The sequence below is a fragment of the Colletes latitarsis genome, chromosome 11, assembly GCF_051014445.1.
Source record: "Colletes latitarsis isolate SP2378_abdomen chromosome 11, iyColLati1, whole genome shotgun sequence".
Lineage (NCBI taxonomy): Eukaryota > Metazoa > Arthropoda > Insecta > Hymenoptera > Colletidae > Colletes > Colletes latitarsis.
This window is the reverse complement of record NC_135144.1, coordinates 6,496,357-6,523,848: the sequence shown is the minus strand read 5'-3', so window position 1 is coordinate 6,523,848 and position 27,492 is coordinate 6,496,357. Positions and strand designations below refer to the sequence as shown.

General features: G+C 35.6%; 2 protein-coding genes across 8 annotated transcripts in view; both read left to right on the top strand.

Moving 5' to 3' along the window:
* The window catches only part of LOC143347966 (uncharacterized), a 240,932-nt gene extending 225,426 nt beyond the window's left edge, over positions 1–15,506 (top strand). For all 5 annotated transcript variants that reach the window (XM_076777655.1, XM_076777654.1, XM_076777659.1 and 2 more), the window contains 3 exons: positions 4,314–5,475; positions 8,526–8,999; positions 11,394–15,506. In XM_076777655.1, the coding sequence (XP_076633770.1) occupies positions 4,314–5,475; positions 8,526–8,999; positions 11,394–11,987 (2,230 nt within the window). In that variant the 3' untranslated portion in view covers positions 11,988–15,506. The remainder of the gene's footprint in view (positions 1–4,313; positions 5,476–8,525; positions 9,000–11,393) is intronic.
* Positions 15,507–15,959: 453 nt separating this feature from the next.
* Ptip (PAX transcription activation domain interacting protein) lies at positions 15,960–27,479 on the top strand. Of its 3 annotated transcripts, none has more exons than XM_076777651.1 (9): positions 15,960–16,193; positions 16,730–16,914; positions 17,109–19,582; positions 22,499–22,943; positions 24,514–24,698; positions 24,823–25,064; positions 25,351–25,620; positions 26,619–26,823; positions 26,997–27,479. In XM_076777651.1, exons 1-9 carry the CDS (start codon positions 16,098–16,100, stop codon positions 27,062–27,064), a joined length of 4,170 nt encoding a protein of 1,389 aa, XP_076633766.1. In that variant the 5' UTR covers positions 15,960–16,097; the 3' UTR covers positions 27,065–27,479. The 3 variants fall into 3 exon arrangements, with proteins under 3 accessions (XP_076633766.1, XP_076633767.1, XP_076633768.1); XM_076777652.1 differs by lacking the exon at positions 15,960–16,193 and adding an exon at positions 16,343–16,455; XM_076777653.1 differs by lacking the exons at positions 15,960–16,193; positions 16,730–16,914 and having other exon boundaries at positions 17,145–17,172; positions 17,246–19,582; positions 26,997–27,478.
* The last annotated feature ends 13 nt before the right edge of the window (positions 27,480–27,492 follow it).

Below are 27,492 nucleotides of genomic sequence, written 5' to 3'. Positions count from 1 at the left end.
TATACGGTATATGAATCGAAACTACGGAAATTTATCCAGGAAATGCACAGTTGAAACTGCTGCTGCGATGAAAATGCGATAACGCTTAAAGAATTGAATCGATAAAACCACCTTTCAACTTTGTCCTTTTTTCATTTTTCTCGTTTCATAACCCTGACATATATAGCTCGTCCTACTTTCTCGTTTCACTATTTGTATATCTGGACGCAACATATTTCGAAAATTATTTCCTATCTCTACGGCTCCCAGAGGCGTCGATGGATCAATTTTTAAAAATTGTTCGATTTATTTTCAACGCAAGAGAAAATCCTTGAATCATTTCCATAAAAAAAAAACAGCAACGTGTATTTTTTTCCTTCATTATATCTGCAACGAGATGATTACGTATGAAAAAAAATTTTTTTTTTCAACCAATATCAATAAATTACGTAAAAGGAGATTTACGACAGTGCCGACTAATTATCAACTTGTAAAGTATGCGAAAGCATATTATCTAAATATGCTATTGTTCGGTTTAATATTTCAATCTGAGAGTAATCCTCTTTGATAAAGAGACGAACTGAAAATGAACTTTCTTCGACTTTGTCCCACAGTCGAGTAGACTTAATTAAATCACAAAACCTAAGAGTATCACGAATTTAAAGTAAAGCAAAGATAGCCTTAAGCTACTGTTGAATAATTAACATGTACGAAGTACCGACTCGTTTTGTAACTATCAAAAAGTCGATCTTGTCCAACTTAGATAATAAAATTGTCAAATATTTTTATCGATAAAGTATATTTTACAAGTATCTACTGTTACATAGGACTACAAATGAGAAGTATTCTTTTAATAAATGAAAAATAAAAAGAAAACTGCTAAATGGGACTAACACAGTGTAATAAACAACATTTGGTAAAAATAAATGGGAAGAATTCGTAAGAAACAAGTACAATGAATTATCGCATATAGTATACGAATACTAGCGTGAGCAATTGTATACAGGGTGTTCAGCCACCCCTGGGAAAAATTTTAATGGGGGATTCTAGAGGCCAAAATAAGATGAAAATGAAAAATACCAATTTGTTGATGGAGGCTTCGTTAAAAAGTTATTAACGTTTAAAGTACCGCCCGTACTGAATTTTTTTCTCGAAAATGCGCAAGATTTCGGGGATATGTCTATTCACCAAAAATGATTGCAATTGAACCCCGTAACCGAAAATAATTTTTCCAGAACGATTTGAAATTTTTTAATTTCGCCGAAAAATTTCAGCACCTACTCGAATTTTTTTCTCAAAAGTGGATAGGATTTCAATGATATGACTCATAATCAAAAATAATTGTAATTGACCCCTGCAACCGTAAATAATTTTTCCAGAACGATTTGAAATTTTTTTTTCGTCGATAAAAAGCACCTAATTAGATTTTTGGTAAGGAATTTTTTTCTGGAAAGTGCGTAGGATTTTGGGGGTATGTGTAATGACAAAAAATTATTATAATTGACCCTCGCAACCGAAAATAATTTTTTTAGAACGATTTGAAAAATTTTTTTTCGCCGAAATATTTCAATACCTACCCGATTTTTTTTCTCGAAAGTGAATAGGATTTCGAAGGTATGTGTATTCACCAAAAATGATTGTAATTAACCCCCGTAACCGAAAATAATTTTTTCAGAACGATTTGAAATTTTTGAATTTAATTGTTAATAACTTTTTAACGAAGCCTGCATCAACAAATTGGTATTCTTGATTTTCGTCGTATTTTGGCCTCTAGAATCTCCCATTCAAATTTTTCCCGGGGGTGACCGAACACCCTGTATAATAAATTCTGACTAACAATCTCCTTAGAAATTTTAATTTACAGTCACTATTTCGTTCAGAAGGCCAGAATAAAATATTAAAAAAGAAAAAAGCACTTACTTGCATCGAAAAGGTCGAACGTTGTTCATTAAGTATTCACATTGCTGGTACACGAATGTGTGTTGGGGGGATCGGGACTAGAAGTTCCAATTTGAGAAAACATAAAAAATGACTAGGAAATAATGTAGTTACTTCTTTCACTCGTGACTAACTTATTGTTAAATTTATTCTATTTTAAAATTTGCAGTACAAATTTAATACATTGCAATAAGTTTTTCATAAAAACTAGTTTCTTGTAATTAGTCGAAGCGGAACTTCTTACCCCGTCGTGGGGCAAATTGTTATTAAGAAATAAGTGTCACCTTCTAATGAGATATTTCATTCTCTGATGAAGTAAAACACAATTTTATTAATAAGGTTTGTTTATTAACTTCGAATTAACACAAATATACAGGATGTTTGGCCACTCCTAAGAAAAATCTTAATGGGAGATTCTAGAGGCCAAACTAAGACGAAAATCAAGAATATCAATTTGTTGATGGAGGCTTCGTTAAAAAGTTATTAACAATTAAATTCGACAATTTCAAATCGTTCTAGAAAATTTATTTTCGCTTGCGGGGGTCAATTACAATCATTTTCGGTGAATACATATACTTCCGAAATCCTACCCATTTTCGAGAAAAAAATTCGAGTAAGTGCTGAAAATTTTGGGTGAAAAAAAAGACTTTCGAATCGTCTTGGAAAAATTATTTTTAGTTGCAGGGGTCAATTGCAAGCATTTTTAGTCAACAGACATACCCCCGAAATCCTACTCAGTTTCGAGAAAAAAATTCCTTACCGAAAATATAATTTATGGCCAGAAATGTCTGCCCGAATTTTCATGCAAATCTTTAAAACGTCATAACTTCTGAACGGATTGGACGATTTTAATGTTTAAAAAAGCAAACTACGCGTATTTTGGTGCAGAATATGTACAAATCGCAAAAATATTCGAAAAGTTGGTGCTTGACACCGCAAAATGAGGAAAACCCCATAAAAATGGTCCAATTTTCAAACAGCCATAACTCCTACAATTATGAATATATTTCAATGAAACTTTTTTCTGAAGTAGAGCTCATGGGTACCTACAAAAAAGTATTAGACAACTTTTCTGTAGGGCGCCAAACAAAATTACTAAAAATGAAAAAGGAACTTTTAAGAAAAATCGACAGGGGGTAGCTGTCCAAATTTTTCGGCGGAAAAAAATTTTTTCAAATTGTTCTGGAAAAAGTATTTTCAATTGCAGGGGTCAATTACAATCATTTTTGGTGAATAGATATACCTCCAAAATCCTATTCACTTTCGAGAAAAAAATTCGAGTAGGTGCTGAAATTTTTCGACGAAATTAAAAAATTTCAAATCGTTCTAAAAAAAATATTTTCGGTTGCAAGAGTCGAGTACAATCATTTTTGGTCATTACATATACCCCCGAAATCCTACTCAGTTTCGAGAAAAAAATTCCTTACCGAAAATCTAATGTGAGGCCAAAAATGGTACCCCGAAATTTCATGCGAATCTTTAAATTGTCATAACTTCTGAACGGACTGGACGATTTTAACGTTTAAAAAAGCAAACTACGCGTATTTTGGTGGAGAATATGTACAAATCGCAAAAATATTCGAAAAATTGGTCCTTGACCCCGCAAAATGAGAAAAACCTCATAAAAATGGTCCAATTTTCAAACAGCCATAACTCCTACAATTGTGAATATATTTCAATGAAACTGTTTTCTGAAGTAGAGCTCATGGGTACCTACAAAAAAGTATTAGACAACTTTTCTGTAGGGCGTCAAACAAAATTACTAAAAATGAAAAAGGAACTTTTAAGAAAAATCGACAGGGGGTAGCTGTCCAAATTTTTCGGCGGAAAAAAATTTTTTCAAATTGTTCTGGAAAAATTATTTTCAATTGCAGGGGTCAATTACAATCATTTTTGGTGAATAGACATACCCCCGAAATCCTACCCACTTTCCAGAAAAAAATTCGAGGTGTGAAATTTTTCGACAGAAAAAAAAAGTTTCAAATCGTTTTAGAAAAATTATTTTCAGTTGCGGGGAGGCAATTACAATCATTTTTGGTCATTACATATACCCCCGAAAACCTACGCATTTTCGATTAAAAATTCTTTACCGAAAATATACAGTGTGGTCGGAAATGTTTCTATAACTTTTTAAAGAAGCCTCAATCAAGAAATTGATATTCTTGATTTTCGTTCTATTTTGGCCTCTAGAATCCCCTATTAAAATTTTTCCCAGGAATGGCCGAACACCCTGAATACTTTGAAAAACTGAAATAAGGAAATAATCAATTTTGTTGAGGTTTCACGTGATACTGTTCTCTTAAATTATAAATAAAATTTATGAAAATGGGTACGATAAAGTATAAATTATTAAAATTGCCCCGTGTTACTTTTGACAAAGAAACTCGCAATTGCAGACGCACAGCCGATGTTCGTTCGGTAGGTTACTCCGAGCTGTTCAGTCTTTCGCGCGAGGACGTTCTTGCGGCAATGAAGGATTATCCGGAAGCGCAAGAGATTCTTCAGAATCTCGGGAGGAAACGGCTGATGGAAGCGCAGAAAGTGGCAAGAGCGACGCGGCAGCCAACATCGCCTGGTCACGATTCGTCGGACAACAGCACCGGGAAGAGGATCGTTGAGAAGTTAAAGAGCGACGTGAAGGGTTTGAAAAACGTGTTACGGAAGAGTAGACGAAATACCAGGCCGGAGGAGAGCCTCGAGCTGCAGCCGTTGACGCCAAAAGCGGCGACGTTGAAAAGACAACAAAAGTTCGACGACACTCAAGAACCGTCAGCGTCGAACGTTCACGAGCCACCTGTGTCGCCATTGGGCGCTGGTTTGCCGCTGCTCGCTAGACTGAGATTACTAAAGGAGAAGGAGGAACGCGAGGAACGCCGTAACTTGATGGAAACGCCGGTGCACGTGCCAGAGCCGCAACCGCCGCCACAAGAGGCTCAGAACCCGACCAATCCAAATTTACCTTTCCTCCAAAGAATACTACTGTTGAAAGCGAAGAACGAGCAAGAAGCCCAAGCCGACAAGGAAGCGCCCACAAAGGAGCCTCTGCTTCCTAAGAACGTCATACCGGAAGAGACCAAAGAACTGTCGCCCAAACCAGCGTTGAAGCAGCCGCCGAAACAGTCGCCCACGCAAGTCTCCGTCGATCAGACGACCAAACCACCGACAACCTCCGTCGCGGAGACCACGAACGGCACCAATGCCAAGAAACCCTGGGCCATGCTTAAAGACGCATCGTTAACGAATAAAGAGAACTCCCCGCAGAGGAGCCCGCCAAACAGACGACTGCACATCAGGCAAAGTCTTGTGCATCTGAGACAGCAAACTAAAATGTACGCGTCCGTGGACGATCTCTCGCCTGAGTACTGCGGTCTGCCGTTCGTCAAGAAGCTCAAGATACTTAACGAGAGACAGAAGTTGGCGGAACTCGAGAGAGCGGTACGAAGTTCCAGCCTCGATTGTGGCGAAAACACCGACCTCGAGTTCGACGGGAATCTAACGAGAAGTCATTCGGAAGCCTGCGCCATCGAGTACGCAAGGAAATTAAAGAAACTGAATCAGGTACGCGCGCGTTTCACTTTTCTCAAGTTCTTCCGATTCGTCAGCGAATTGTGAACATTCCAACGGTATATCGTATCACCGTAAACCGTTTGAACTGCTGGTTGCATTAAAAAAGACAAAACTTGAATGGTTTTGAGGCGGTCGTTATTTGATGTAATTATTATTTTTGTACGTGAAGGCGTAGATGAAATTTGAAAATCAAGTTTGTTTTTTTAAATGAAATTATATATTTTTTGATACACTAATTTAGCTTGTCATTTTCTATAAGAAAGTATATAGTATATTAGGAGATATTTTAATTTAAATATTGCGGTTTACTTACACAACTGCCGCCATGTCTTTTTTACTACTTGCCGATGGAGTTCTAGTTTTAATCAGAATTTCATCATATTGTTATAATCGACGTTGTTAAATTATGTATTACATGTTTTTAAATGGAGTCATATATTTTTTGATACACGAATCGATTCAGAATATCATTCTCTATAAGGAAATATAAAATTAGTTGTACCGAAAAACCTTTACTTTAGGAGATATTTTAATTTAAATATTGCGGAGTTGTGGTACAAATGCAGCCATGTTTTTGTTTTAATTACAAGGGGTATTTTCCTCTAGAAAGTGATAGAGATTGAAGGGTAGGATTTATCTGTACTATTTTATGTATTATTATGTTTACTACAGATAACCTTTGCACAGAAATTCAAGCAAAACGTAATACATAATCTAACAATGAAATCTAATCTAAAATATCGATAAAATTCTGATTAAAACTAGCACAGACGAGGTATACGAGTAGACCTTATACACCTTATGAACTATCGTGACCCAATTTGAGAAACTGAATTAGTATTGATGGGCAGACAGCTGCAGTATGTGCGTAAATACATATCAGTAGACTATGGGAGGGATTGAAAAAGGCAATTCAATATTATCAGATGACAGACCAAACTCCTTCAAATGACCATAACTCCTACAATAGTGAGTGTATTTCATTGAAATTTATTTATATAGTAGAGCTCATGGATATCTACAAAAAAGTATTAAACAACATTTCCGTAGAGTGTCAAACAAATTTATTAAAAATCAAAAACAAATTTTTAAGAATAACCCCTATTGAAATGGTCCAATTTTCGAATGACCATAACTCCTACAATAGTGATTGTATTTCATTAAAATTTATTTATGTAATAGAACTCATGGATATCTACAAAAAAGTTTTAAATAACATGGCCGTAGAACGTGAAACAAATTTATTACAAATCAGAAATGAATTTTTAAGAGAACTCGACAGAGGGTAGGTGCAGAAACTTTTCGGTGAAATTGAAAAATTTCAAATCATTCTGAAAAAATTATTTTTGATTGTAGGGATCAATTACAGTTATTTCTTGTAAATATACATAGCCCCGAAATCCTACGCATTTTTGAGAAAAAAATTCTTTACCAAAAATATAAAGTATGGCCAGAAATATTTCCCCGAATGCGTATATATAAAAAATCTTAACTCCTGAACAGATAGAAGGATTTTAATGATTCGAAATGCAAACAACGCGTATATTGGTGGAAAATATTTAGAAATTCTAAGAATGTTTGAAAAATTGTTTTTTAACCCCGTAAAGTGAAGAAACCCCCATAAAAGTTGTCCAATTTTCAAACAATCATAGCTCCTACAATAGTGAACGTATTTAATTGGTCCTACCTCCTGGCATTTCCTTGGTCTTCACTAGATCGCTTGATGTCAACCTCATTGTTGACCATCTATGACCATAATCCAACCATCACGAAGTCGAAGACTAAAGCTTTCTTAGAAAGATCCCCTCACAATTTGATGCAACACGATCTTCTTAACATTATGTTCGACTTTGAAGGAGTGTATATCAAGATTAGGAAATAAAAGAATAAATGTTTGCTTATTCAGGCTTATACTAATATTGTTAAGCATCTTTTTATAATCATAAGGAGCACCAAGAAATTCATCAAAGCAGTAGTACTCCAAGAATGACAGAATGAAATGACAGCATGGAATAGTTGATAGAAACTGTGATGAGGTCTAAAGGCCATATTTAATGATTTTATATTTCCAATGAAATTAATCGATTGATGTCCAATTCGGAACCCTACAGCTTTCATTACGTTAAAAAACAATTAAATGTCTGTTAATTCATTTTCTATCTCACTTCTTCTTGAGTTCATTGTGTAACCTGTTGGTAATAGTAATGGAGCTCTAGAGTCCCAGAAAAATGGGTCGAAAAAATACATTGAAGTAAGGTCAACCCGTTAAGGTCTACCCGTATACCTCGTCTGTAAAACTAGAACTCCATTGGTGAGTGGTAAAAACAACATAGCTGCAGTTGTGCCTCTATTTCGCAATATTTAAATTAAAATATCTCCTAATACAGGTTGGTCCACCTAAATAGCTCCTCTAATTATGGGGGTACAAAAAATATCTTGTATGCTATTTGAATGATTTGAAAAAATCATTGTATTGCAAAAAATATTTATTTTCTAAGGTAATTTTTTCGATATTTACAAGGTTATCGATATTTTTTTGCGTATACGTTCTTTATTTCATCGTATATCTGATGTAAAAATAAATTCAGATATGTACATTACATGACCTTGAAGTGACCTATAAGTTCAAAAATTAAATGGAAATAAAAAATGTTCTATCGGGACTTTAGAGACGAAGTCGTCATGCGAGAATCTGTAAGTGTAAATAAACATGTTATGTTTTTAACACTAGGTTTACGGACACTCATTGCGCATATTTTTATTATAATTCACTACATTTACAGTTGCATTGAAATGCAGTTTTTTCTTTTAATTAGAGTATGCATCCATATCATTACATCAATTCAATTCAACATAAATTGCTAACAAATAATATTTATGAGTCCTATAACATTAAGTTTAAAATTTGAATGCGTCAAATTGACGCGTACCGTAAACCTAGTATTAACAAAAATGTTTGATCGAAATCGTACCGGCAGAAGTTCACTGATTCAGATAAAGTTCCGCTAAACAAAATTCTAGGATAAATGGGCATCTTTCAGAGTCGACGAGGTCAATTGTCGCCTACGGATCAGCTGTCGCCCGAGAACGAGACACTGGAAAGGCGGAATTTGAAGAGCATTCTGAAGAAATTGTCGGCCGGTAGCAGGACGGGCAGTTCCGAAACATCGGCGACGAGCACGCCGGATCGCGAGGCTGCCACTGCTGAATTGAGGAAGTTAATGAGGGCGCCGACTATAGAAGGATACGCCGCGCGACATTCGAAGCTCTCGAAGAGTGTCACGTTTAATAAGTATACGCTGCAAAGTCCGCCGTCCGAGCAGATTCCAGGAAATTATCCACTTGGGGCTCAGTTGTCCGACACCCAAGAGCAGGCCTCACTGCCACCGCCCAATAAACTCAGTTTCCGTCCTTTGGGCAGCGGAGGTATTCTGCAAATGGTATCTCGGCCACGAGAAGAGGAATATGTAGGAGATCTGGTGTCTGGTATCAGAGAAGTTATTAAAGCTCGCCTGGTACGTTCTCGTTTTTTCCTTTAAAAGACTTTCTTTCGTAATTTAGAATTTTATTCGGTACCGGATAGAAATACAGTCACTCACATTGAAAATCGTACAGGTTGTACCGTAAGAAGTACTAACACGGTATAATTATGGGATAAGGAATTTAGTCGAGAATAAATTAGTAATCCATAGCTTAATGCTTGGTCATTTCTCATACGAAGAATAACAAATTAATTATTCTTTATTGATGAAAAAAAAACAATAACAACATTATGCGTCAAATCATCGTCACATGATCGTACTGCGTAATAATTTCGCGTTTGTTCGAACAAATGCCACACAATGTTGAAGGTAGTTCTTCGACTAAATAATAATTGGAATATAAGGCTGACGACGGTGGCAGAACGTGAACTTGTTCCGACATTTTCGACCACGGGAATACCTATTCGAGGTGCGTCTTTAACATCGAAAATATCGGAACGCAATCGACGAAACCAAAATTGCGCATAATTGGCTGTAACAATATCGGTGCCATAAACACCATTCACAATTTCAACCGCCTGGCTTGCATTTTCACCTTTATCAAAGAAAAATTGTGAACTATACCGAATTTTCTCTTTGCTAACTTCTATCTTTTACATCTTATAACTCACAACTGAATCAACCAACCAAAAAACTGTAAAAGAATTTTTTTTAGTACAAAATGTCACTTTCCCAACGACCACAAGTCTCAATTTATTTGGTCAATACTTTACGAAATATATATCACTACAGCTATCTACAGTGAGTGTAAAAAGTATTCGTACACTAGTCAATTTGAACAAAAACTTTGCAAAACTTTGTTTATTACAAAAATATGTTAACAAAAACATACATACATATTCTTAGAAATCTCTGGAACAAATGTCATTAATTACAAATTATTCATTTATAAATATTATGAAAATATTAACAAATTTCCAGAAATTGGCGTAAAATATACGTGTAATAAGTATTCGTACACTTCTAATTTTACAACAAAAACTATAGATTTTAGTACATAAACGTAACAAAAATCAGTCTATTTGCTATTTTAATATCTAGTGGGATTTCCTTTAGATTGTATAATCGCTTGAAGCCTTTGCGGCATTGAATTTACTAAATTTTTGGCTATAGTACTAGAAATTTTGTTCCATTCCTCTAAAAGTGCATTTTTTAAATCTTGTTTCGTTTTATTTGCACTAACCTGAAGATGCTCTTTTAGAATATCGATGTACATTTTGTGATCCATGATACCATCGATAAAATGAAGGGATCCAACCCCGTTCGCACTCATACAGCCCCAAACTGTGACTGATCCTCCTCCATGCTTTACGGTCGGCTTCAAATTTCTTTTCTCATACTCGGTATTTTTTTTCCGCCATACTGTACATCGCCCATCTGACCCAAATATGTTTTTACTCTCATCAGTAAATATAATACGGTTCCAGTACTCCATAGGAACATTAACGTACTCTTTCGCGAATTGCAATCGTTTCTTTCTATTAATTTCATTTACGAAATATTTCTTCAGCTACTCTGCCGTGATATCCTCTACCCCGTAAAAAATTACGCACTGTGCTACTGCATACATTAATGTCCAGATCATTTTTAAGTTCAGTTGGTATCTTTGGATTTTGCTTTATTTTTCGAATTATCCATCGGCCGGTATACTCATTTACTATTCGTTTACGTCCGTTCCTTGGATTATTTTTTACAGTTTTTCGATCGCCATATCTGTCAATGATTCCTTGAATCGTGGACCTCGGTCTATTTAAAACTTTAGAAATTTCACTCAGTGTTTTACACTTATTATGTAAATTTATAACAATTTTCCTTTCTTCTTCAGAGGGTTCCTTGCATTTTCGTCCCATTTTACTGATAATTTCGTTGATAATGTTTGAATTTAAGATACTACCTATACCGACAGCGTCTCCAGACATACTGATGCTAAGTATGTTTACATATCATGGATTATCTTGTATTCGTTCTATGTAGAATGTTACGAATCAAAGACTGTACGAATACTTATTACGCATATATTTTAGGTCAATTTCTAGAAGTTTGTTAATATTTTCATAATAATTATAAATGAATAATTTGTAGTTAATGAGATTTGTTCCAGAGATTTCTAAGAATATGTAATAAACAAAGTTCTGCTAAGTTTTTGTTCAAATTGACTAGTGTACGAATACTTTTTACACTCACTGTAGGTGAAAAATGATGGATTTCTTTTCCCCCAACCTAATATATTAAACAATTATTAGTTTAAAGTTGTGGAGAGCCGCAGCGGCCCCAATAATCCACTTAAGGGTTAAAAAATGATTTCAACTTCAGCTTCCAACAAACGTTTCCCGTCGCGTTAATTCATGCGTGTAACGCAAATTTCAGGAGGACATTCAGTCGAAATTCGAGCGGCAGTTCATGTCGTTGGAGCTGGAGATCCGTAAACGGGACGAGATAATATCTCAGCTGCAAACGAGGATACAAGAACTGGAGCAAAGAGAGCGAAACGCGGACGAATCGCTCGGGGACAGCACGGAACACGACGCTTCGTTGGAAGAGGATTTGGACGACGATCGGGAGGATCATCCTTTTATGAGAGACGGTTCGGTGGACACTGTTCTGACCACTCGTTCCCATTACAAGCGGTCCTCCTCGTCCATGGAGTCCGCCTCTCATAACAGGAGGTCCTGGGAGGAGCATTCCGAAGAGGAGACGTTGGAGCTCCAAGAACTACCGAGCTCCATCGTTCCTCAGAGCTTATGGAAGGACGAGGTGGCGATCGACTTGGGATCGAACAGCGACAGCAGCAGATCGGAGGACGAGCTGGACTATAGGGCCGGGAGAAGCGACAGCGGTAACGACGAGGACGACGAGGACGAAATGAACCAGGGGGGGCACAATAATTGGGAAGTGGCGATGCTCGCTCAGGAACTCGAATCTAGGCGGAGGAGCAGCGAAAGCTCCAGCCCGGGTTCCTAGCGTATTAACGAGATCCTGGATGTACTGTGTTACCTCACGAGCACATTGCACCCCGAAGGCTGGTGCAACCAACCGGCTGCAGCCGGTAGTGCAGCTTTTTGCGAAAATGATTGCCCTTACTTACAATTAGACTTCGATAGTTTGACCAGTTGTAGCGAGACTATGATGTAATCTTGTCTTAATCGTGGAGATCGTTCCTTTTCTATGACCCTGGCCGTCTGCGTCGAGACTCGAGGCCAAAAACGCGTTAAGCATTATGCCTGTAAAATCATGAATGTAATTTACATTTTATTCGCGCCCTCTCTCTCTCTCTCTCTCACGCTCTCTTTCTCTCTCTATATGTATACACCGATACGACAATTACTTGTCGTGGTGTAGTTCTAACGAGCCTTTGACCACCGATAACCACCTCTTTTCTTTCACATTTTCGAGCCGAGACCGATGTTCTTCGCGTCTATTAACAAGGTTCTAAGATTCTTTTCGACGATATTTATTTCGCTTGAAACGATATTAAAATTTTACACCCGTCGCTAGAATCTTGATTTAATAAAAGTACTTATGCATATAATAATTTTGAGAAATGAAAATAAAGTACGTATACTTGTAATGTGTCTAGCGAGTAACGTTATGATTTTCTTCTCCAATTTTAAAGTTCATAGTGATTTAAACTTATATTTAGATACTCATATCTATTATAAAGACTTAACTAAAGATAATAAATTACGAATCCTTTCAACTACTGTTATCGAGGAATAAAGAAAATATTTCTAAACGTTACGCGACGCGTACTAGCGAGACTACATTCACCGTATTGTTTAAAATTAATTGTCAGTTTGCGATTATCTGCCTTAAATTTTGTCGATAACTTAGCATTGATCGTCCATGTAAAGGACTGGATGCCAAAGGGTTCAAATAGATCCCGGAAATTAGTTCGGTAAAACTGAAAGTTCCCTAACGACCCCGCGACTATACAGGTTGTTCAGTAATTCGTAGTGTAATCGAAAAAGGGATGATTTCTTATTAAAAAATACATGTAAAATAAAATTTGTTACGTGATGGTATATGAAAACATCGGTTTTCTGTAATTTCAGTCAGACGGATCGTTCTGCATTTACAAACATTGATAAAGCTATAAAGTGTTAATTCTGATAACACGGATTGAGTTGGTCGATTAAACACGCTCGAGCAAACGTTAATGCGTTGCAATTCTGATTCATCAATTTTCCTGTATGCAATTACGGAAACATTGCAGTATTCTCGGCGTAAACAATTCTTTTAATGCACTCCTAAAATAAAAATTAAATGATATCCATTCCTTCGAAACGTCAATCTATGGTAAATGTTTCCAACAAATGCTAAAAAATTTGCTACTTTTTCGGCTATATTACATATTACGAGACACCCTATACATAGAAATAGTGTTATCTCATGAGATATCGCGTGTATGGTACAAATTACGATTATTTTATATTATATTCCTCTAGTTACCCTTCGATATCATTAATTATGATCGATCGTAGTAATTTTTACAGTAATTACTGATTTTACCATTGTCAGTAGTACTTTGAATTTGTAATGTTCAGTATACACGGCGTAAAAACAATAGAAGATGAAATTTAATTTCCATAACGTGATTTGTCCGTGGATTTAAACAAAAATTTGAAACAGTAACACGAATAATTATTATAAGTAATTTTTCCTCCTTCTTCCGTTCTCACAGCTGTTAGAATTTATTAATTTCCAAATGTTCTACCAAATTTCTCCTGTCCATGCGCAAATAGCAGATTACAATTTCAACTGGAACAATCGATTAAGTTATTTTATCATCTAATATGCACAATAAGTGGCTAAGTATAGTTATCCTCTTAATTGCAAAAACGAATGAATTAGTGATAGGCCGAGTTTATTGAAATTCATCATTGGAAATTAACTTTACTACTACTTTACTTATCATTTTCTAATAAATTTACGATTCAATAAGATTCAATAGAATATTTTACAAAATTGAAAATAGTTATTGTATGTTTCTCTTTTTTTATTTCAACATTAACGATTCCTTTTTGTTTGAATTAGAAAAACATTTCCGTCGTATATAAATTAAGTTTTGCAATTAAATTTTACAATTTTCATTGATTTTCGTGAAATTTCTGCTCCATAAATAATTCGCTCGGAATTTAAATTTTATTCGAATTATTCAGCCCTTGAATTGTAAATAATCACAGGTGCCTGAGAGGATATTATACTTGGGATATTTAGAATTAAAATGTAAGCACCTATTTCAATGTGTAATTGTGTACACCGGACGGACATTAAGCGATAAATTTAAGCTCTTATTCCACACTAGGATTTCACGAAAAGTTTATTCGATCGTAAAACAATTCTTTTGAATAATTTGTCTGCTACAATGAATAGACATAACGTATCATCAATTTCTGTAATACTGGCTGAAGCTTACAGGTGTAAATCGTGTCCTTCGAGGAAACTGATTCGATGTTTCGCCAACATTACAGTTAGCTTCTTTAGATTTCGAATGAATTACTGTGTCGTTTAATCCCCGAGAAAGTTAGCGATGTTGGCAAAAGGTGGGAATACTTTCTTCAGTGAAACACGACTTACGCCTGGAAACCTCAATCGTTATCGATTTCTGTAATTATGCATACTTTTCATTTACAGAGCAATACGTAGTCCTATATTTCTCATCCTCGCATAAAATCTTTGTTAATAAGATTTAAATAATTGTACATTTGTTGTTACAAACAGATATATCTATACATATAATATATACACGGACACACGAATACCCAGATGTACATACATACGTATAAACGAAGAATTTTAATTTTAAGATATCGAAACATTACTTAAGAATTCTGCAAATTTTTCCGTAGATCTAAAATTTGCGCAATTTTTAATTCTCCTCCCGGCCCCTCATCCCTCCCACGATCATTTACATTTTTGAAAAGCTGCACCACAATCGAACAGAGAGATATTCGGTACCACGAGGCGACGAGTAAAATAATTTCGAGAATGTGGTATATATACACACAAACATACACACGCATATAATTTAATTGAAACGACAAAACTTAATGGGAATATGTGACGTATACTGACCAGACCAAGCTCAATATTTCTAGAGTCTTTACAAGGTGAATAAATCTGTTAAGTGACAAATGACTATTATGTAAGAGAGGAAAATCTATTAAAATCTTGTACATACTAGCCTATAATTTATTTATCTATGAACACGAGGAAAAGAGCGAATGTTGATTTAGAGTATGACGAAAAGTAGGAAAGATGCGATTACGATATGTTAGCGTGAGTGAGTATGCGTGCGAATGAGAGAAAGAAACGAAGGGAGAGGAAGTGAGATCAGCGCGCGCAAGTGCGAGTGAAAGAAAACGAAAGCGAGAAAGGGGAGAATAAAAGATGCGCAGGGGTTTCGATGGACTATACGGTGAAAAGCATTTTAGATGCTGATATGTACCTACTACGTGAATGAAAAGAGTATATAATAAAGTAAACAATGTTTTCAAGTCTCATATTTTTCCTTCGTGTCACCTAACACGACAATATTACAAAATATTAGATTGTAAATGAAAACTAAAAATTCCATTTCCTAAACATAATGTGCATATAGCAAGACACTTTAACAGATGAAAAAAGAAATTAAATTTATTTAGCTTAAAAAGTAACAGAGTTATGTGTCTGCTGAAATTTAATTTACAACCTAATATTACTGACACGTAGTCAAGGATAGCAAAATTTTTAAATCTTTTTTTAATAACGAGCTAAACGTAGCTAAAGGTTATTATCGAAGATGTTATCTTTAATTGAAGATCCAATTTTGAATTTGTCACGGTGAATATTATACCCAAAGTATTTTCGATATTCAAATAGAGCGCACTCGAAACCGCGATATATATCGAACGCGACGTGTGACTAAGTTCGACTACGGAGTCGCTACATAACCTTGCAATCATAATAATAACAAAAGCGTCGCGGCTGAGTTTTGTTATCAAATATTGTGCATAGTTTTCGAGTGATTTCCGAAAACGCGGCGTTTTGTTGTGATGTGGAAAACGTGATTTCATCTGCAGTTTTCTAAGGATGGGCGACATTAGGGCCGGTCTCGAGGAATTAAAACTTGATGGGGCTCTGTTTGCCGACGTTAAATACTACGTCAGCGGCGAAGGTGATCCCAAGGTTTGTCATTTCACCGTTTCCCGCGTTTTTCCGTTTGCTTTGATGTAATGTCATCAATCTCGCAATATTGACATTAGTGCATCGTAATCATTGTGAATCGCAATTTGCTCGCAATTATTTGAAACTAATCGCGATACGTGCGATAGAGGTTATAAAATGGAGTCAAATTTAACAGACTGTGACACTGTATGGAAACATGAGATTTTAGAAAATTCCGAGTTCTACGAACTTCTCCAATATGCAGTTCTTTTATCACAAATTAGTTGAGTTTAAGTAATTTCAACTATTATTATTTGCAATCACAATTCAATATGTACAAAATTCATCATTAATGATGCAACGATTCAACTGATATATCATAATTCATATTCTGTGTATAAAATGCATAAAATGATTAATAGTTGGTTGTCCTAATACATTATATTTTTGTATGCGTATGCTTCTTTAAAAAATAAAAGCTTAATAGTAGATAACGCGTAACTATAATGTCAAGTTAAAAAATGTTAGCCAAACAAACATTTTCTAACTGTTTACAGATATTAAATTTACTACAAGAGGGCGGTGCAGAAAGATCAAATTATTTTAGTGATTTTGTTACACATTTAATAGCAGGCTATGATGCATTGGAAAATGATATATCTGCTGCTAAGGATATCTATGAAATACCAGCAGTTACGCAGAACTGGATTTTATACTCTGTCAAATGCAACAAACTTCTGCTGTATCCTATTAAAATAATGTTTATTTATTTTTTAAGTAATGCAGTTATTTAATTAATAAAAGCATTACAATAGTTTAATGTTGAAATAATAATAATAATATATTCTCTAATAAAGAGAATTAACTTATATATATTACATATTATTTTCCAACAGTGTAAACTAATTAATTTCCTTAGCAGTATCATTAACGTAGACCACACTATTTTTCACCTGAAAATACACAATTATTTTCGAACGTGCGAGCATGTGTATCTCAGGTAAGCCGTGCAGACAGTAAAAGCCTATGGGCAATGATCACATTGCAAGGTGGTAAATGTCAATTACGTTTAGACCGGTATTGCACACACTTAATTACTGGAAAAGCTGCTGGCTTGAAGTACGAAACTGCTACTAGGCATCCCATTCAAATTGTAACGCCAGATTGGATAACAGAATGTTGTAGAAAAGGGAGTATCGTAAGTGAAGTGGAGTATCATCCTAGACTTTTAATATTTTCAAATAGTTCGACGGCTATGATTACTGGCTTTATGGACGAAGACACGGAAAATAGTACTGCGCAAGAAGAACAGGATAGAACTAAAGCTATGTTGGAACAACTTAAACAACGTATGCCTTGGAATCAACCAAGTCCAGCTGTATCTTCCAATGCATCGCATAGTATTAATACAGCTAATATAACTGTAACAACAATTCCTTATTCAACAAATGGACAGAATACTGTTAATGTGCAGCAGCAACATCTTTCACGTCCAATTGCAACTACAAGTTTATCCAGTGCATGCACAATCGTGTCTTCTGTATCCGATCAAAATGTTACGCAAACTGGTTGGCTACCGCAAGCTTCTCAACAAAATAATGTTGCACAGTTGAAGTCTGTGTCACAAATACAACAATCAGAAATATCTCCACAACAGCAGCAGCAACAGCAGCAGCAGCAACAACAACAACAACAACAACAACAGCAGCAGATAAATATACAACATTCGTTATTACAACAGCAGCAACAACAACTGAGTCAACAACAACAACTGTCGCAACAACTCGCTCAACATCCACAATTGCAACAAACGTATACTCAGCAACAACTTTTAAATCAACAACAATCACCTCAGTTAGCATCGCAACAACAATTAATAGGAGCACAACAACAATCGCTTGCACAGCAGACATTGATGCCGCAACAGCAGCAACAACAAATAAATTCACAACTACCTCAACATCAGTTATCATCCTCCCAACAGTTGCTTACGCAACAACAAAAACAATTGAATCCACACCAGATACTTTCCCAGCAACAACATTTATCTCAGCAGCAGCAAATTACTTCCCAGCAACAACTAGTTCAACAACAACAAGTGCAATTAACACCGCAGCAACAAATAGTTCTGCAACAACAACAGCAACTTCCTACGCAACAGCAACATCAATTAAATCAACAACAATCACCATCCCAACAGCTTACAACGGAACAGCGACAAATTATATTATTGCAACAACAACAGCAGCAACAACAAAAGATTCAACAAATTTCTCAGCAGTTGCAACAATCAGCGCCTCAAAGTGCTCAGCAATTTGTTATAAGGGATGGCCAGTTACAGCAACAACCTCAAAATCAACAAATAATGGGACCGAATCAACAGGGTTTTATCGTGCAAAGAGATTCGCAATGGCAACAACAACAATACCACATACAATTACAAAGACAGCAACAACAACAAATTGGTTCTCAAAGGCCGAGCGGACAGTGGACGCAACAGCCGCCCCAACCGCCAAGGCAGTTGATTCAATTAGATGCACAAACGCATCAACAATTACAACAAATGGATCCACAACAAAGAGCCCAATTTATTCAAAAGATTCAGAAGCAGAAGAACTTAATACTGCAAAGGCAAATGCAAAATCGTCAAACTCAACAAGGAGCGCATATTGCTGTTATTAGAAGTCCAGGAAAGCCAGTACAGCCGGGCGGTTTACAGTGGGTTCAGCAACCACGACCTCAAATGATAGGACCACAAATTGCACAAACACCCAGCCAAAAACCAGTACATCCTGTGGTTCAGCCGCCAGCTCTGACGCCACTGAATTCCACCAACCCAGTGATAGTACAAACAGGACAAACCGTACAAGGACCACAAACAGCTCAGAATAGTCAAACCTTCCAACAAGGGCAGCCTTTGACACCTCAGCACATAGCGCAGTTACATATGCAAAAGCAACAAATTGCGAGATTACAACAATTACAGCATTTGCAGCAACAGCAACAACAACAGCAACAACAACAGCAGCAACAGCAGCAGCAGCAGCAGCAGCAAGGTGCACAACCAGATCCACCTCTGACGCCGTTATCTAATAACGTTCAGATACCGCCTGACCAACAATTGGTCGTCAATGCTAAAACGAAAACCGCATTAGCGAACATGTTGACGAACAGATTGCAAGGCAGCGCGGCCGAGGGCAGTGCAGCCGGTCAGCTGAGACTAATGACAGCACAACATAGACCACCGCCTCCACCGTCACAAGACCCCCAACTGCTTGCTGCTTACCAACGAAGAACTGTAGGAAACATTACGAACGGAACACCATCCGGGGCGCCGATAAAGATGCAATACGCTCCGGTGATGACTCAGGCTAAAGCTCAATTCTACGGACACAATCCAAATCTAAAACGTATGCTCTCTTTACAATCTCTCGCACAAGATGATGTGGACTTTTTATGCCACAAAACCTTTACACGTTAGCGAACTAAATTTTTCGAAACTCTTAAATTTTTTTCCTTAGAAAAATTGCGGAATTTCGTAGACATACAAATATATCTGGATATGTACCATAACAGTCACCGTAAGAAACTAGTAGCAATTTGAAGTGATGTTTAAAAATTACTTTAAAAGAACTTCTCTTCACTGCCGTTCTTTTAACATGTATATTTACAACAGATGAAAGTGGTTAGATACGGACGAACGGTTTTTGAAGTTATCTCAACGCTCGCTGCTTCTTACCTCTGACACTCTTTATCTTTCTTTGGTCATTTTGTCTCAAATTAAACACTTTTCGATGTAATATTTTGGACCTTTCTGAAATTTGGATGTATTGCAGCATTTAATGGTATTTAAACACATCTCGAAGAAATTTTCAACAATTTTGATAATTCAAAGATTTTAAATGTTTCTTTCGTTTCTCGAACAACTATAAAATCCATTTTCCAGACAAATTTTGTACATTTACGGCACCTTTTCATATAAATAACTTACACTTCTTTTTAGGGCTAGACATTGAATATAAAAACTGTAACTAATTTCTGTAAATAACATTTTTCAAAATTCTTCGGAACGCGATTAACTGTTGATATAAGATATTTCACATCCAAGTTCCATCAAGATTCAAAACGTTACAGTACGTTCACAGAATACGGTTTTTGGACTAAATCGGAAATAACTAAAAACAACGTTCACGCAGTTCTATATTTCAGTCGAAAATTTAATTTTCGCGCGTATACCTACTTCCTTTGTTCATTTGTTTATTCTATTTTTTATTTCTGTTATTAAAAAAGGGTGAACAGAAAATACTACACATAATACAGGATGTTCGGCCACACCTGGGAAAAATTTTAATAGAGGATTCTAGAAGCCAAAATAAGACGAAAATCAAGAATACCAATTTGTTGATGGAGGCTTCGTTAAAAAGTTATTAACAATTAAATTCAAAAATTTCAAATCGTTCAGGAAAAATTATTTTTGGTTGCGGGGATCAATTACAATCATTTTTGGTCAATAGACATACCACCGAAATCTTGCGCATTTTCGAGAAAAAAATTCGAGTAAGTGTTGAAAGTTTTGGGTGAAAAAAAAGACTTTCAAATCGTCTTGGAAAAATTATTTTTAGTTGCAAGGGTCAATTGCAAGCATTTTTAGTCAACAGACATACCCCCGAAATCCTACTCAGTTTCGAGAAAAAAATTCCTTACCAAAAACATAATATGCTTCCCCGAATTTTCATGCGAATCTTTAAAACGTCATAACTTCTGAACAGATTGGACGATTTTAATGTATAAAAAAACAAACTATGCGTATTTTGGCGGAGAATATGTACAAATCGCAAAAATATTCGAAAAGTTGTTCCTTGACCCCGCAAAATGAAAAAAACCCCATAAAAATGGTCCAATTTTCAAACAGCCATAACTCCTACAATTGTGAATATATTTCAATGAAACTTTTTTCTGCATTAGAGCTCATGGGTACCTACAAAAAAGTATTAGACAACTTTTTTGTAGGGCGTCAAACAAAATTACTAAAAATCAAAAACGAATTTTTAAGAAAAATCGTCAGGGTGTAAGGTGCCTAAATTTCTCGGCGAAAAAAAAAATTTTTAATTAATTCTGAAAAAATTATTTTCGGTTGCGGGGGTCAATTACAATCATTTTTGGTGAATAAACATACCCCCAAAATCCTACCCACTTTTCAGAAAAAAATTCGAGAAGGTGTGAAATTTTTCGACAGGAAAAGAAAGTTTCAAATCGTTTTGGAAAAATTATTTTCAGTTGCGGGGGGCAATTACAATCATTTTTGGTAAATAGACATACCACCGAAATCTTGCGCATTTTCGAGAAAAAAATTCAGGTCGGAACTTTAAACGTTAATAACTGTTTAACAAAGTCTTCATCAATAAATTGGTATTCTTTATTTTCGTCTTATTTTGGCCTCTAGGATCCCCCATTAAAATTTTTCCCAGGGGTGGCCGAACACCCTGTATATCTTCTTTTGATTTTGGATTGTGAAATTCGTTTCTGTTTAACGATAAATGTGAATCTAAGTAAGAGCTTGCTATCCCCCTCAATCTCTTTCTACGTTCGAAATGATTCTGTGAACCAGAGGAACGCATGCTTCAGGAACATGGAAATATTATTCAAATTATGTTGTGTTTAGTCTCATTTTAATCAGAAAAATGTCACAAATATATTAAAAAAAACTTATGCAAAAAAAATCAAGAAATAAAAAAGTTTTTAAAAAAGGAGGTAAATCTTACGTTTAGGGGAGGCAGCTGCAACGACCTTGACCTTGACAACATATGTCAAGGTCTCCCCTAAACGTAAAGTTTCCAAAAAAGAATATTCGCCACCGGATTGTATTATACTACATGGAGATCGAACACGACCCTTACAATTAGCCCTTCTTCGTCTTTCGCTTACTATCTCTCAATATCTCCTTCTATGTTCGAAGCGAGGAGCAAAACACATAGAACGTTGTCCCCTTGCGTTAAATATGGCTTCTATCCCAAATAACGCACACTTAAGGCGGAAATACTCTATAATTTTCTCAGTTTCATGGGACACCCTGTATATCTAATCATAGAGTTATCCGAAAGACCTACTAATTTGTATTCCAACTCCCTGTTTAATAGAAAAATATATTAGTTAAGGTACGAAAGTCGAAAAATTGACTTTCGACTATGAATAACCGCTGTACGGTGGTAAACTGATCGAATCGACCAAAAGATCGTATTATGTGAACGGACTGTTGTACCAAAAAGTGCTCGATTTGGCATGGAATGGCTCTTTCGCAAATGACGTTTCGTTATTTGTATTTTCAGTGCCACCAGATCTATTTTTGCTAGGTTGTATCTTTGTTATCGTTGAATACGACGTGCAGCGTCCGAACGATGTTTCCATATGGAAGCAAGTGATCGAGAGACACGGCGGTGAAGTCGAGCCTCAGTATTGCACGCGTGCTACTCACGTGCTGGCGATCACGCAGAAACATCCGACCGTGGTGCAGGCGCTGCGCGAGGGGAAGCGCTGTGTCAGCGCACACTGGCTGTCGGACGTTGTCAGTAAACAGCAGGTACTGCCACCATGGCACGCGCTGCATTTCCCAACGCCGTTCAGTTTGACGGAACTGCCGTGCGCGAAGCAAATCGTCTCGTTGTCCGGATTCGAGGGCGAGGAACGCGCGAAAGTGAAGTATATGCTGGAAGCGTTGGGATCAAAAGTCACCAATTACTTCACGAGACATAACACACTCCTCGTTTGCAGAAGGTAGCGACATTAACTTCTTCTGGCTAGCACAATTGTCGAGCAATTCTACTGGTTGGTCCAATAATTATTGCCACCTTAATGTCTCTGAAATTAGGAGAGTCGAATGTGAAAATTGCACGAGGGCCGATGAGGTCGTCGTATGGCGATGTACAGGGTGGTTCCTTTAATCGAGAGTGATGGAATATCTCTCAAGGAAGTTAATAGAAAATTGTTTGAGATAAAAGTGGACGTTGTATGGTATGAATAGTTTTTTTCTAGGTGAAGATTTCAAAGTCAAGAAAATTACCGTTATTTTAAAAAAAAATGCAATATAAAAATTTATCCACGGAATGATATATTTTGTCCTTAATACTGTGATAAAGGTTTTTTTCAGAAAACTCCAAGGATCCATGAATGGGTCGTTGAAGGCAGTTTCAAATTCTTATCTTGTAGATTTCGTTGCAGTATAACATAGTAAAGGTGCAATTGCAGAGAATTTGTAAAAGTTCTTCTGTACTCCCACTTCTGTACTCTACATTTCGGAGATATTAAAATGGCAATAGTTGCTGGTCTTTCCTGTGTAAGGTTTTTGCGAAAGATCTACTTAATCACACGTAATAATTAATTATTATTTTTACTATGCTTGCATTACTAGCCATATGTATACATATATAGGGACGGCAGTAAATTTATAATTTCTGGTGTTATTAGTACAAATTTTTATGTTTTCCTTGAAGGAACTAAGATAAATTTATTACCATTCTAAGTTAAAAAAACCGTCATCAAATCTAGGAAACATAATTATGGATGTATTTTTCATCTTACTTTTAATCTCTCTACTTTTAATAATATGATACGAATAATAGGTCGCTTTTAAATAAGTTTCAAATTACTAAAACACACAACGTTCTCTTATTTCACTTCTTAAATATTTGAAAACAGTTACAAAACTATATTTAAATTTATTTTAGTCGTTAATCATAACTTCACTTATTTATCCGACAATTGTATTTCCTGTATTCGAATTAACTGTGGAGTGAAATTAATATTTAGAATAATCATTGTCAAAATTAAAATTTTGTATGTATCAGTTATAAATAAGGGTATATAAACTTATAGAATAGTCTTTGTCAATTAAAATTTTATACTCAATATATGAACAAGTTAATCGTTGGTTAAAGAAATTTCTAAAATGCATTTTGCAATTGTCAATTAAAAGTCTGTAACCAGTGGTGTTTGCAATATTAAAATGGAGCAATATTGTACTGGGTAAAAGTAAAATCAATATTAAATTAAATTATTTCGCATTCCAGTAAAAGGTTTTTGATTGAATTTTTGCGTTATCGTATTTGTAAATTCTTTGTTTATTAACATCGTAAATATTATTTACTTAAATATTTATTTAAAAACCAAAATTTCAAAGCTTTGAAAGTAATAGCTTGCATGAGTCCAAACGAGGATTAATAAGATGCGCCTGCGTTTGTTTCATAAAAATATTCTATAAACTTAAGTCGTCTCTATATACATGGCTGATGGTATATGCGCCTGTTACGCTTTTTAACATACTTTCATTTCATAAAAAACATTTCAGACCGGACGGTCAAAAATATAAAAAAGCGCGGGAATGGCAAACTGGGGTTGTAAATGCTCAGTGGTTAACGGACTTGTTGTGCGGACAAATGAATGCTATTCATCAGACCGAAAACCCTAAATATCAACAATATAGCCTGAGCAATCCTTTTAGATTGGATTATTCGCTAGTGCCTCATTTAATGGGTATCGTGAACATTGCAGATTATGTTGTTCCCTTACGATAAAAGATCATAGTTATTTCCTACTGTTGCCTGCATTTCTCATAAATCTCGATTTGGTAGCTATATTAAAACAATGTTTCTTTCAGCTGCATGGAAGATGCCAATAAATATTACCCAAGAGTCTTACGATAAAGTAAAGCAGGTTGGTCAGGGTCCAAATTCGATAAGAAAGTATAAAAAACCGCGGTTAGACGGTCCGTTATTAAACAAAGATCCACATTTGCTGGGTTTAGACGAACCTATAGTCGTCAGTAATCCCGATCCTCCGTCTCTGGATAAACAACCGAGAATATTATTCTCCGGTATCAATCCTAGAAAACATGCGAAGGTAACGTGCATCGAATATGCTCGCACAGTAAAATCTCTCGCTCGCTTATTATTCCTGTACAAGGTTTCTGATCGAATCTTTGCATTACCATATTTGTAAATTCAATCACTTACTATTATTATTATTGTTATTTGTTAGAAACTAGCACTTAACGACACTAAAATAGACAGTTTGCATGAGTTCAAATAAGCCCCGAGTCCGCTGGACGGGGGTTAAAGAATAACAATGCGACAGTGGTAACTGTTAGAATTAGGTGACTTGTTAATATTTGATGTTCGTTTGACAGAGAATTCGGGAATTAGGTGGTGCACTGGCAGCCAGTTGGCGGGACGCTACTCACCTTGTAATGTCAGCACCGATAAGGACTATAAAATTGTTATGTTGCCTGTCACGTTGTAAATATATTGTCACGTTACAATGGTTACTCGACTGTTCGGCGAGGAACACGTTTTTAGATGAAAGTGGATACATGCTTGGTGATCCAGAATTCGAGAAGAATTTTAATTGTAATATTGAAAAAGCTCTAGCGAGCTGTAACCGGGGAACAGTACTTAAGGTGATTTGTTTACATTACCTTACCAATTAATAATTGTTAGAATATTAACCCTTTGCATTCGGATATCTCCTCTAAGGAAACAAATAGATTATTGCTTTAAGGTGATTATACGGGGTGTTCGATCACCCTTGGGAAAAATTTTACTGGGGAATTCTAGAGGCCAAAATAAAACGAAAATCAAGAATATCAATTTTTTGACTGAGGTTTCGTTAAAAAGTTATTAAAAAATTATATTAAACAATTTCAAATCATTCTGAAAAAATTATTTTTGGTTGCGGAGGTCAGTTAGAATCATTTTTGGTAAATAGACATACCCATGAAATCATACTCAGTTTCGAGAAAAAAATTCGAGAAGGTGCCTAAATTTTTCGACGAAAAAAAAAATTTCAAATCGTTCTGGAAAAATTATTTTCGGTTGCGGGGGTCAATTACAATTACTTTTGGTCATTAGACATACCCTCGAAATCCTATCCACTTTCGAGAAAAAAATTGGAGGTGCCTAAATTTTTCGGCGAAAAAAAAAAATTTCAAATCGTTCTGGAAAAATTATTTTTGGTTGTGGAGGTCAATTATAATTAGTTTTAGTCATTAGACATACCCCCGAAATCCTACCCATATTCTAGAAAAAAATTCAGTACGGGCGGAATTTTAAACGTTAATAACTTTTTAACGAAACCTCCATCAACAAATTGGTATTCTTGATTTTCGTCGTATTTTGGCCTCTAGAATCTGCCATTATAATTTTTTCCAGGGTTGGGCCGAACACTCTGTATAAGGCAAAATGAAGCAAAGAAAAAATAAAAAAAAAATATGTGATTTTGAAAAGGACCAAATCCAGTGGTCAAAACATTAAGTTGCAATTAATTCTACGTAAAATAGAAGATTCATCATAAATTTGTTCTTACCCCCATGACCAAAAAAAAAAAAAAAAAAAGGAAATTGTGAATGAAAGTGTTGATATAATTTACATTTGTTTGATACGTTTTCTTATCAAACAGGGTAAAATATTTTATGTCACACCAAGTGTGGTGCCATCGCCATTGGCGATCGCAGAAATTATCGAAAGCGCCGGAGGAACGATGGAAAAAACGCGGAGGTCTCTCGCGCAGATCCAAGAAATGAATAGTAATAAATTAACTTATGTCATCGTCACTCATGAGAATGATCTTCATCTTCTTTCCGACGTTTTACGTGCAAATATCAGTAAGTGATTCTACATAATTCTCTAGTTAACTTGTTGGAATAATACTTCGTAATATTAATTCAGAGTGTTTCGTTTATTTAAACTTCCTTACTATCTCTGTTGCTGTTAAGATAAATGAAACACTCTTTCTAATAGAAAATTATACGTTCTCATTCATTTGCAATATTTCTAGGTGTGTTCAGTGCAGAAATCGTGTTAGGAGCAGTTGCACGACAATACTTCCAACCTGAACAAGTATAAATACAACGCAGTGCTCTGTGTACTGCATTTTAATCCCTGATACGGGCTTACTAAATTTCTTTAGTAAGCTATTTTAGAGATGAAATTTTTGCTTACCTTCTTCAATGGGACAATAAAGAACATAATTTTATGATACAGAAGGAACTATTTTCACTAATGCATTCCAAACCTCTCCTTTCATGCTACTTTTTTAAACACACATATTTTATAACAACGTCCTCGGACAAATTTTTATAGATTTGATTTTAATGTAGAAGCATATTTAGCTATATTGTGTATCGCTCATTACAATTGAAACGTATTGTTTTAATTAGCATTTTGTAGTTATTTTTTACACGACAATTTTAAGCGCGCATTACTCGTCACTTTCTATCGCATATTATCATATATACATATAAACATATCATTCTAGTTTATATTATATTGTA